At 32.6% G+C, this 12,931-nt stretch overlaps 1 protein-coding gene across 1 annotated transcript; it reads left to right on the top strand.

Annotated features, from left to right (window-relative positions):
- Positions 1-2,190: 2,190 nt before the first annotated feature.
- LOC114401845 (nudix hydrolase 3-like) lies at positions 2,191-12,883 on the top strand. The gene is made up of 15 exons (XM_028364429.1): positions 2,191-2,262; positions 4,000-4,086; positions 4,502-4,608; positions 5,009-5,180; positions 5,254-5,483; positions 5,533-5,614; positions 8,999-9,068; positions 9,848-9,980; positions 10,218-10,379; positions 10,501-10,673; positions 10,994-11,097; positions 11,448-11,542; positions 11,631-11,721; positions 11,825-11,967; positions 12,593-12,883. The coding sequence occupies exons 1-14, from the start codon at positions 2,191-2,193 to the stop codon at positions 11,927-11,929; spliced, it is 1,683 nt and encodes a 560-aa protein (XP_028220230.1). The 3' UTR covers positions 11,930-11,967; positions 12,593-12,883.
- The last annotated feature ends 48 nt before the right edge of the window (positions 12,884-12,931 follow it).

The raw sequence follows: 12,931 nt of genomic DNA, 5'->3' as shown, positions 1-12,931 counted from the left end.
AGTTAGTTCCTATTGAATGTTCAAAAGAGCACAACACTTTGGAAGTTGGTTTTCATAAAGGTTTGGACGCCTGTTTAGTTGTATTGGATGCTGAAATTAACTTTAAGTAAAACAAGTACCAAAAGTTTGGACGCTTAAAGCATATGTTAATTAAAGCTTACAGATGGATTTCGTTTCCAAACAATGATTGGTCGACATTGTTGTTCCTGTAATAATAGTAGAATCTATTCGTCCATACAAAATATAATATAATTGTTATCATAAAAATATAATATACTATTGGTTGCTAGTTTTTTTCTATCAAGACAATTATTTCCTTTTGAGTTCATAAGACTTGGACTATGTCAAGGATCTCTAGGAACAACAACATCAGGATCAGTGTTGTCCAAACAACAATGCATTTATTACCGGTGTGTGTTTCTAGAGAGTGAGACATGTCTGTCTTCATGTTCCAATTGCATTACAACTTTTGATGATTCTCAAGTCATGTGTGGCTTCTAATGTTACCCCTTGACTTAAGCTATCCCTAACAACATACCTCAAATCATATACAACTTTTTATATTTGCACTTTGACTTAGAAAACATGATTACCTTTCTAACTGCAAAATAACTCGATTTCCTTTTGGTAGTCATGCTTTTGTTCGTAGAATCTATGTCATGAAGAAGCTTCCACTCTAAGCTTATGCTCTACATCTGTGCTATGCTTTTGAATATGTCCTATCTTAATAAGACCACTTAAAGCAACCATTAGTAGTTAAAATTAGTCACTTTGATTTTGCTTCATAGTGATTTGTCATCATTGAAACATTCAATTCCTACAGGGACCTTGTCTCAACACATACATGCATATCCATTTTGTTGGACAAAAGATGCTTTAGAGTGTGTATATATATAACAACTTCTGTTTCTTTTATCCTATTTGGACGTTAAAAGATCTAGCAAACTAAGTTTTTATGAAACTTTTGGACACAATTTCATTAAAAGTGCATTGGAAGCTAAGTTAAGTTTAAGAAACCTTTGGACTAAGCCCAAATTTAACCAATTGGACACGCGTTCAATTCAATTGTTTTTGCATCAAAGTTATAAATATAATACCTTCATTCATATTGGACCCATGTAATTCTATAATACTCAAAAGCCTTCATTAGTCTATCAAATTTTAATATTTTTGTTTTTTAATATTTTTGTTATCATCAAAATCATGAGACTTTAAGGGTTAGACATCATCTATGTCTTTGGTTCTAATAATTTAAACATATTGTAACTTAGTAATTAGTAATATTTTTTTTAGAGGATTACTAATATTTATTTATTTAGATGTATACCATAACTTCAATTCAATTATTAATATTTATTTATGATTTAATTATTAGTTGGGTAAGAAGACATAAAAGTAAAATGTCATTAATATCTTGATATGGGCGAAAAAGTTTTATCTTTTTCTTTTGGGTTAGAGACTAGTTATGCTTGCGACGCATGGCTGCCGTTGGTCCAAGGAAATTTTTGCACAAGATGGGAATTGAACACAAGTTATCCCGCTAAATAGATCGTTCTCACTTATGTAAATGCAGCGAGATCTTACACCACTATGTGAGCTCTTTGAGTCCCAAAAAGTTTTATCTTTCTAATAACAACTTTATAAAATCGATATTGATACTAGGTAAAAAATAACTTAATTGAATTAATAGTAAGATCTTCAACCAAGGGAGTCTAGGAAAGCTTATACTCTTCATAAGAGATATATTTAACAGCAGAAACCTCTGTTTCCTGCCAATGTAAAAAGATCCCGTCACAAAAGATCAGGAAAGTTTATAATACAAATCATGCACGCACCTGGAAGACATAAAGGATAGGCATGAAAGGAATGGAATTATATTAGCACATCAAATAATAGTCTTTTATCTACAATCACTCCTGGAAATAGATATTGCATACTGTCAACCCATTCTTGTCTTGCTGACTACTACCACGCAGCAAATTATAATGAACCAATTCATCTAACAGAATTCAGGCCATGTTCATTTCTGTTGAAAGAAAGGCGAAGAAAGTGAGGATATGAACGAAAAGCGAAGAAAATTTATATTTCCACCGTTTGTTTGAGTAATAAGTTACAGTAAAATTGGTACAAAACATATGGGGCCCAACCAATTAAGTTTCCACCCAAAACTGAGTAGATTTGTGAAGAACGATGGCAGAAATTGATTATTTACAAAATTACCCTCTTATTTGGGAAAAGCACAGAGAGCTCAAGTTCGAATGTGTACCCCAACCATATTCAAATATGCACCAACCATATTGGAATATGTACCCCAACCATAGTGGCTGCCTTAATTGATTAATGGTAATTTTACAAGAAAATAATAAAGCACACACAAAAAAAAACAATGCATACGTTTGAATGTAATTTCACAAATGCTTTATTTATATTTTATTACTCACAACATTCCTTTCTTTCTTTTTATTTTATTTTTCTTTCATCTCTACTAAACAACATCACTTTCCTCACACTTTCTTTCCTTTTCTTTCACCCCAACCGAACACTAACTCTATAAATATAAAATATAATAAAAAATAAATGGAAGTGACACGTAAATGTAATCAATGAAATCGCATGACTCTGAATGGCTATTGCATAATTGTTCTAGACAGTCAAAACTAAATGATATTAGACATTTATGTTATTGGTGTTAAAAATGATTTTTTGGACTAGAATTTCATTAAGTTTACTTATATTAGGCCTATCATTCCGGCCACAAGATATTTCAAAGTAATTCCCACGTGCCGAAGAATTAGTATAAAAGAAACACTCAAAATAAAAGAACTATAATCAACGATTTACAAATTACCCTAAATATGCTCACCGAGCCAATATTAATAAACATAAATTGATGTTGGACAAGAATAAAGACCAAGAGGAAATAACCAAAAGCACTCAACTTCTCAATATTTAAATTCAATTATAAGCCTCAAATAACTAATTACTAAATATAAACTTCAATTAAAATTAAATCATAAAATAATATACATGATCACAAATGTTATACCTTCATACTGAGTTCTAGCACTTGTAAAACAAGCTAAATTAGTCAAAAAAATGTAAAGCCATAAAGGCTATCTCCATAATCGAATAAAGATAATGTATTATGTTTCTCCATGAGATCCAATAAGTCCAATTTGTAAACAACTTACACATCCTCACCTGAAGTGCAAAGGCTTCCAGAGGTATTGGATCAAGAGTTGTTACCAGATACACATCATTATACTCGTTATTTATGTATTTTCGATCATTTATGACACTGCATTCCATATTTAAAGATAACATCAACTAGTCCATGGATAAAAAAAGAGAGAACTTCATTAGTTGAAGATAAAAATCCTATGATCACACAATAAAATGAAAAAGAAACACAAATCAACTTGGCAGTCTCCTTCATATGTGGAAGACACCGCAAAGTCCAAACAAACCCTGAATATAGCTTGAAAGAAAAATTAGAGTGTTTACTTTGTTTTTTCACTTATAATTTTCAGTTCATATGTTTTCATTTTGTTGATATAATCATTAAAATGCCACATTGTTTACATTCAATTTTCAAATATGTGTGAAGTAAAGGATAAAAAAAGGAAACTTTGGAAAAAAGAAAACAGAATAAAAGCAATGTGGTAGCATTTTTGCAATTATAATTATAAAAAATAATTAAAACATTAAATAAAAAAAATATATGCCCTTAATATTTTGAAAAAAATACAGAAATACACCATATACTACTTACCACTCTTGGAGGAAAACAAATATCAATTCGAATGCATACTTGGGAAGGGTTATACCCAACTCTTCTTCAAGCTCCCTCCTGAAAAATCAGGCGCACAACAACACTACAGACTTGATTAGTAATGCAATTTCTTTCTGCTAACATTCTGAATAATTGTACTTTTGCATTTAAAAATAAAGAGGGTCCCCTTTTAACCTTATAATAAGTTTAATGTTTCGTTTTGGCAGTTGACAGGGCTTACATATTCAGACAGAGAGGCTCTAGTTTTTGTTGTCAAGGCTGCAAATGTTATGGATGAAATTTTTTATCTGCAGGTTGTGTTTAATATCCGTTTTTAGTTGTGTTTGTAACTTTGTATGATTTTTTTTTTATCGACAAATGTTAGTTGTTAGTTTTTGATGTTTGTATGAATTTGTTTGTCTATATTTATTTTATGTTATATGTTTAATATGCATGCTCATATGTAGATATGAAATTTTAGTGTAATTTTGACTTTAAACTTTTATCCATGCAAATTCTTTTTCATATGCATGTAACTATGTGTCGTGTAGCATGCTAGATACCTAGGTTTTGTTAATCATATTATGATATTTGATGGAAAATTTATTTCTTTCTCCAAAAAATATTCTAATTGTTTTAAACTGTGATTTGTAGAGTAGAACTAGGAAGATGTATATGTTCAAATGAATGTGTACATTGTTGAAGTTTGTCTATCTACTTCCCTATCAGGCGTGGTACAGTAATCCATCTCTTAGAGATTGGTTGAAGGAGCATGCTGATACATCAGAGTTAAATAAGTTGAAATGGTCATATTATCAGATTAACAAGAGTCCGTCGTATGTGTTTTGTTGACTATGTAATTTACCAATTGAATGGTGTATATAATAGATATATAGTTAGACTTTAGTGATTTTTATGCCAAAGAATCAGCCTGGACTAAGGCCAAAAATCCTAAAATTTAGCTCATTTGCTTCCTTTAGTATCAAGTTTCTCCAGAATTTGTTTTCTTAATCCAAGGGGCCCTCTTTTACAATCCAAGATCTGTTGACTCTTGAAATCGCTAGGACCAAATGCCAGATGGTGTTCTTGACAGATACATGAACATCCATCAGCCTTGAATATTGTAAATATTCTTTTAATATAATATGCAGAGTAGAATTGTAGAGCCTACTTATTTTAAAATGATCTTTTTATGTCCATATATGTTATATAATTTTAATCTATTCATTGTTGCAGGTCTAGCCTTGACGAGGACGAGGCATTTTTGTCGACTGCAGATTCAGCAATAAGGCTGCTTTCTAAAGCAACTAGGATAGTGAAAGATTGGAAAGGTTTGGAATACAGAGCAGCATTTCCCTTGCTGAAACCTGCTGGTGCTAATTTCTACCCACCAGACATGGACAAAATGGTAACATTATGTTAAGCATATGCTGTCAAAAGAATTCGTTTGCAAATTTGAAAAATGATAAAGCTATTTGCAGGAGTTTGAATTATGGAAGGACGGTCTAGCAAAGCATGGACAGAAAGAAGCAACAGGCTTTTTCAGTGTTATTAAAAGGCACAGTGAATTTATTTTAGATTCTCATCAATCAGATAACAAAGCAGGTTCTCATGACCTCTATATAGTTCCTTACTCTGAAGAGTACAAATCTCTTCTCGCAAAAGCTGCTGTTTTATTGCATAAAGCTGGAGATGTTAGCGACTCACCGAGGTATGTTGGTTTTCATCCATGTTCTCATTATTAAGCAGCCATTGTGTAGTTTGAAGAGGCTGCTACATAGCAAGGCTGATGCTTTCCTTTCAAATGATTATTATGACTCAGATATAGCCTGGATGGAATTGGTTAGTCATATTCTGTATTTTATTTTTGTGCTACAGCCATTATAAAGTTCTAGGCAAGTTGGTGAAATTTGTTGTGAATACTGAATATGTCTAGTTACTCTCGTGTATCAAAAGAACTCCATTATTTAGATATTGTATATAATAAAACTGATGTTGTATTGTTAGCTTCACTGATGTAAACAGGAAATTTTATTCAAAGAATGCTAATTATTATCAGGGTTTCAGTTTTCTTGTCATGAACATAGACATGGACATGCTACTTTACTTTCATGATATTTTTCTGATATTTGGTTTCTTCCATGTTTATTTCTTTCCTCTCCCGTGTAGCATTTAGTTCATAAGTTAAATCTGTTTCCAATGTAAAACAAAATAGAAAACATCATGATTGTTTCTCTTAACCACCTCTAGCTGACTAGATTCAAAGGATTATTTTAAGATTATAATTTTTATTGTTGATATGACACCCTCTACCCCAGACATATATGTACTAATAATAAAAGAAATAATTAAAAAAATTAAACTTAATTCAAGTTTTTAAAACATATTTAAATACAAGCCTTTCAAGAGGGTAGCAGACTCACATTCACCTTTCTAACATCATCATAAAACTTTTCTAAATAAATAATAAATTCACTTCGGCTCAAACAAGGTCGTCTATAAAACCCTATACCCCAATGTCACATCCTATCAGAGTGTTGTGTCCCGACGTCCTTCAACACATGGTTTCTTAAAGCAATTCACCTAGTCATCTGCTCCCCCGAACACAAAGTTCAAGATCATCACAGAATCCAAGCACAAACAACACACGGGGAGTGAGTTATCACATTCCTAACTAATATAGAAACAAGACAACTAAATATACATATCATATAAACCAAATAAAACTTAGTTACACGTAATTCACGTAATTCCACCACTTTGTCATTAAAAGTTCACTTTTCAATCATCAATCACATTACACAAGAATTACACGCTCTGATCAAGACATAATAACACATTAATTTCATAATAAACAATTAGCAAGCGCATGAGACAGTTATGCTAAGACTCAAGCCTATATGCAATGTGGTACCATGTCAGTGAAAAACCACCCTGGGGCGCTTAGGAGTACATAACAAGATACACCAAACAATGGGTTTGTCAGGTCACTCTCACTAAGTAAGATCATAGGGAGACCAGTCAGGGTCACGATGTTTTGCGAGAATGTTCCAACCATATAGGATCAGCATAGACTTAAAGGAGCACTCAAACCCGGTGACCCCCAAGGCCTACACTTCGAAGAGTCCATCAGGGCCTCTCCCTCCTGATTTAGGTCCAACCCCTAAAATCATTTTAGCACACAGACACTGCTCGTGAATTATACAATACCCATGACCTCACACTCGTGTGTTAAACACGTACAACATATTGCACTACAATTTAACATTGGTTCCTAAATAGGAACCTACACTTTCTCTTTAACACTGCGCATTTACACTTTTCTCAAGATAACACTAGTCGGGTTATTGTACAATTCACAGCTTACAACACAAATAATGTCACATCAAGAGTTAATCACACACTTATTCACAACCAAAACTCATTCACAATTTCTCATATCATAATGTCACAATCCACCATCACATGTTTTCACGTATCTCACAATTCAACACATATTCTACTTTACACTTTTACTCAATCTCAATAACAATATTATAATCTCAAGGTAACATATTATTCCATAATTCATCACATATTTCATTTATAAACACTGCTAATGAATTATACAATATCACGACCTCACACTCATGTTTCAAACATGTTTAACACAATTGCGCTACAATTTAACATTGGTTCCTAACTAGGGACCTACATTTTCTCTTTAACACTGCACATAAACACTGGTCGGGTTATTGTATAATTCATAACTCACGATATAATTAATGTAACATCAAGTGTTAACACATCCACTTATTCACAATCGAATATCATGTCCACACTTTAACATCTCATAACATCACATCAACCATCTCATAACATTCCCAATGATATTCATAAGGTACAACATACACATGTTCATAAAATTTAACCATAATATTCTCAAACTCCAACACTTAATAATTTTTGGAATCATATTATAACACTCTACAATATTATTTACATAAATTATTAATATAAATAACTACCTCTATATCTATAAACTAGCATACATCATATTGAATCACAAATTTCAAAGTAAGCTTTCAATGCACAAATTCTAAATAATTATATGAACACTTTGGTCAGTTTCAATTATGATATTAATTTTTTAAAATTATATATAAAAACCTAAACAACAAGAAAAAGAGAAAATACAAAATCAATATCTTTCTCTAAATTTATCCTTACTTTATTTCATCAATTCATATTAATTAGAAAAAGTACTCGATTTATAGGGTTCACGCTCAACACAATTACATATCAATTTCACAAAAATTGGTCTGTCAAACATATATAATTCACTGTAATAATTATAAGGATAAAATGAAAATTGCAAAAACACCAAAAACCCATTCCAATTGGTATATCTAAGGATCCCTACACATGTTCTCACTAATTCCCAATTGTGAATAACTCATCCCTTACCTCTAAGCGGACTCACGTGTCTTCCGACAGCGATAGCAGCATCTCTAGCGGTTCCCTGAGATTCCTTCAGTTATTCCTCCGACTACTCCGATAGAATTCCCAAACGTCAAAGAGACGGAGAAGAGATTGAAACCTCCACTTGTACTGTCTTCATGCGATTCCTTTTTCTCCTTCCGCGAATATTATTTCGCAAATTCCAATGGTGGAAGTGTGCGCAATTGAATTTCAAACAGCATATCCAAATTTCATGAAAATCCAACGATTAACGAAACCAGGATCGTAATTTTACTGAGACCGTTTTGGGTTTCTGCGGGAAAGAAAAAAGCTACAATGCGAAAGGTATTTCTCTCAGCTCAAACATGATATCAAAATTCTCAACGGTGAGAATGCTCGGAATTGGGCTGCAAACGTAGTGCTCAAATTTCACGACGATCCAACGGTGACCGAGTCTGAGATCGCCGTTTTTCTGAGACAGGTTAGGTGGCTTGCGGAAAAAGAGAGGGTCCCCTTTTTATTTTCTCTCAAATAATTATTTTAATTAATAATTATATCTCTTTATTTATTTATTTATAAAATCTCATCATTTTTTTAAACTCTATTTATTTATAAATAACAATCCTTTTTAATCTAGTTTACGAAAATTGGGATGTTATAGTTGATGTGATCAAATATTATTGTTTTAACCTATTGTTAAATTGTTTATATTGCGATACATTTTAATATCATGATACATTTTAATATCATGAAATTATTTTTTACCTTCTATTATTTTCTGTGCAGGACTCTAAATTGGATGTCACTATTGGTCCATATGAAACTTATGAGGATAAACTTTTTGGATATAAGGTAAGTCTTAACAATGAGACTTTGTACAACTTATACAATTAAAGTCCTATGATTATATTAAACTTAAATGATTTTTTCATATTGAAATGGTTCATACTTCTCAAAGTTATAGCAGATTAGTATTGAATGAAGTAGTTTGACAATGGACATAAAAAAAAATTATTTTCATTGTAATTTAAAATTTAGATCTAGAGATCAGTGTCACCGTTTGGTTTGTTGTAGACGAAATTCTATTCATTACCAAGAATGTCAGTATTTACTGTCAGATTTTATAACGGACCCACACATTGATGATTTTCATGGTTGGATCCCCTGAATTCTCTGCAGTTCTTAATAGTTTGAGGTACTCATGCATAATTTGAGATTGACTGGATGAGTTCATCGAGGGAAGATTGTAGGACAACTGTATCTAAAATATCTTTCAATGACCTTGTCATTATTTCATATATCCCATATATTAAATATTAAAATAGCAACACTTGCTAGGATAATGTAAGCATCCAAAAGATTAAGTATGTAAAGTTGCTTTGCTGAAAGCATAAAGTAACTTTGACCAGCCAGAGCTTAATGGACCAATTTCTGGTGCAATTAAGGTTGAAGAATATCTGTGAAATCATTTATTACATACGGATACCATGTTCTCGGTTGAATCTGTAAAGTTTTTTGCACTATCATGAATAAGCAAATATAAATCATTCCAGTCTAAATTCACTGGAAACTTGCTAGCATTATCCCCCTTGAAAAGACCTATGATGCTATCTTTAACTTGTGAATCAGTATTAGTAATTGCGTTGCAATTCTTTTGCGCTACCTTTGAAGCATATATTGGAATCAGGGATGATGAAGCAACAGCTCAATTGAAACTCTTAGGTGATTATCTGCTGGTACTATGCTTCAACCTTTCCATTGTGAACCAGTTTTGTAGTTTTTTCTTTCTTTCTAAATTTAGTGTAATTGACATCTCAAATGATTCTACATCTTAAGCTTTTGGAGCAAAATCTCAATTCTGAACTAACCTACTGTCCAAAATAGTGGTAAAAAATATGATTTAATGGGCAAACAGTACAGTCCATGACATCTGGCTTAGTTATTTGGGTGGCCACAATTTTCCATGTGTTCTTTCTAATAAAATTCACAAGGGATTGAAATGCAGTAATTTATGCTTAAAACTATCCAACCGGAAATTTTACATTGAAGAATTATTTCAGGATGTCAAGGGACCACAAACTCTAGCTTTCAATCTTCCAAATGATGAGCATATTGTAAAAGACCGGGGATCATCAATGGTCATGCTTAAGAATGTTTCGGAGGCTAAGTAACATTTCTGACCCTAAAATTTCTGGTTTGTTGAAGTTACAACTTACAATTGTGAATGGGCCTCTTCAATATCTTATTTTTCTAAATGGATATTTTGTGAACCTGTTAATTCTTAACAGGTTTAAGCATATTCTTCTTCCTATAGCTGCTGCCTGTGTTGCAAAGGAGCAACAAGAACATGTAGATTTTGAATCATTCTTTACGCGTTCAATTTGCCATGAATGCTGCCATGGAATTGGACCACATACCATAACACTTCCAAATGGCCAAAAGTCCACTGTCAGATTGCTCAGTTCCACAATATGCTTCACTTAAGCAATTTCTTTGATTGCTAAAATTTTTGCTGTAAACTTACTGTCAGTATGGCCGTTAAATTCGTTGTCATTGTTATTATTATTATTATTATTAAAAAGTTATTGGTGAAAATCTGAACCAATTATTCTCTATTTATTGCACAGTGGTTTAAGGCAAGTCATATCTGATTTAGAGGAAACAAAATCTACTATAATTATGTGTATCTATTGTAAATTTGTAACTATACAAACCAATCTCCATAGTGTCTCAAAACATGCTGTTCCAGCATCTCTATTTGAATAAAATAACAAATGGCAGTATCATTCCTTTTGATACAGGAATTACAAGAATTTTACTCGGCTCTGGAAGAAGCAAAGGCTGATATAGTTGGCCTTTGGGCATTGAGATTCTTAATATCCCAGGTTAGTTATTATAATTTTTTTTATTCTCTCAGGGATGAAATATTAATTTATTGAAGGAAAGGTTAAAATACATGGCATGAGGATCAGGAGTCATCCTAAAACAGGGAAAGCCAGTAAAAGGAACATGAAAAAAAAAGTAAACCATCAGCTTGACAATGCTCTCAATATCTATAAATTTATAAGAAACAAATCCCCTGAAAAATCCATGGTAGACAGTAGTTTCTCAAAATTCTTATGGTTGCACTCAAAGCCTGTAATGTTGTGTTTGATTTCATACATTTTCTTGACATTATGTTGTTTTGAGGCTCACTACTGATGCTAATGTCATTGACTGTCTCTGATTTTACCAGGATTTGCTTTCTGATAGTTTATTGAAGTCCATGTATGTTTCTTTTCTTGCTGGATGCTTCCAGTCTGTACGTTTTGGTTTAGAGGAAGCTCATGGGTGCGCTGCTAGCTATGCATTCTTCTTTCGTGTCATGTTTATTATTGTGATGTGATTTAGCATATCTAAATCTACTCTATATTGTCAGAAAAGGACAAGCATTGCAGTTCAACTGGTTATATGAGAAAGGAGCCTTTGTCTGGGATTCTGAAGGCACAATCTCTGTTGATTTTACCAAGGTATTATTGCTTCAAAATCTTTGTTTCTATATTGGTCCCTCCCTCCATCTTGAGTTTGTTAGACCCTGAGATGGGTGATATTAATTAAATTTTTTTCCTCAAGATTGAAGGAGCAATTGAAAGCCTGAGTAGGGAGATACTCACCATACAAGCCAAAGGTGATAAAGAGAATGCTGGTTTGCTTCTCCAGAAATACTGTGTTGGCTGAACCACTAAGTTTCTCTAAAAAAGTTGGAGAATATTCAGGTATAAATCTTTAGACTACAGGACTGTTGGTTGTGATAAGATGACGAGTGCATTGTACTGCTTAATGAGGCTTTGTTCCAATATAACAGTTTCTCACATTACAAAACCCGAATTACTTGTCTAAATTAGCATTTACTGATGGCCCACATTTCCAAAACACCTGAAGTTTACCTTGTTTGTAATTGTTTGAGTGTCAATTGAAGACCATTTTTAATTATTAAAAATATTTTAGCTTCTCACACATTTTTGAGACTCGTTAAAAGGTTGTCTTAAATTTCTGTACTTGTTACATATCTGCCTAAAAACGTTAGTCAATGTTAACGTTTTGAAAGATGTTTCTTTAAGCTATTGCACGACAAGCACTCATCCGTAACATACTCTTCTGCAGGTCAATGGATAATAATGTGTTCCTGTTGTTAACTTTTTTGAGCAGTCCTAATTCTGCTCATATGTGTGCACAACTCATTTCCCTTGGTTAAATTCCCCATGTCTGAAGTCTCTTAATACACTATTCTTTCATACAAACTGTGATTTAAAAATGTTACAAAAACTAATTCTGTATATATTGTATTGTGTACCCTTTGATGTAGCTCTGACCTTTCCCATTGGCAACAAAATATTGCAGTGAAAGCAAGGGAACCAATGTGCAAAAGTTTCAATGCTGCCATCATACGTTGTGTCAGCCAGGGAAATTTATTCAATGAGTGTGTTTGTGCTAGTTGTTACTATGAAATAGTGGAATGCTTGTTTCTTTGGGATGTTGCTGTTTTCTGTTGATTGATTCAAAAGTAAAACAAATCATGGTCTTAGAAAGGAGTTTTAGACCTTTATAGGGTTATTATGCTAATGATGAGTGACCCAACTGATATTGAATCGTATCTATTCCAAGGTTTTAATTCCATTCTTGTTGATGGTCCTTTGTTGGTAGGTCATGGTGAAAGGTATCATTGTAAACCTTATATAG

This window comes from Glycine soja, chromosome 20 (assembly GCF_004193775.1).
Source record: "Glycine soja cultivar W05 chromosome 20, ASM419377v2, whole genome shotgun sequence".
NCBI classification, from domain to species: Eukaryota; Viridiplantae; Streptophyta; class Magnoliopsida; order Fabales; family Fabaceae; genus Glycine; species Glycine soja.
Note: the sequence above shows the minus strand (reverse complement) of the source record. Positions and strands in the feature narration are given on the sequence as shown.

What these genes read in the sequence shown, in the direction of transcription:
- LOC114401845 (XM_028364429.1), top strand. Translation starts at nt 2,191, where the DNA reads ATGGCAGAAATTGATTATTTACAAAATTACCCTCTTATTTGGGAAAAG. An exon ending in ATGAAATTTTTTATCTGCAG is followed by an intron (nt 4,087 to 4,501) that starts GTTGTGTTTAAT and finishes CTTCCCTATCAG; the next exon opens with GCGTGGTACAGTAATCCATC. An exon ending in ACTTTTTGGATATAAGGTAA is followed by an intron (nt 9,069 to 9,847) that starts GTCTTAACAATG and finishes AATCAGTATTAG; the next exon opens with TAATTGCGTTGCAATTCTTT.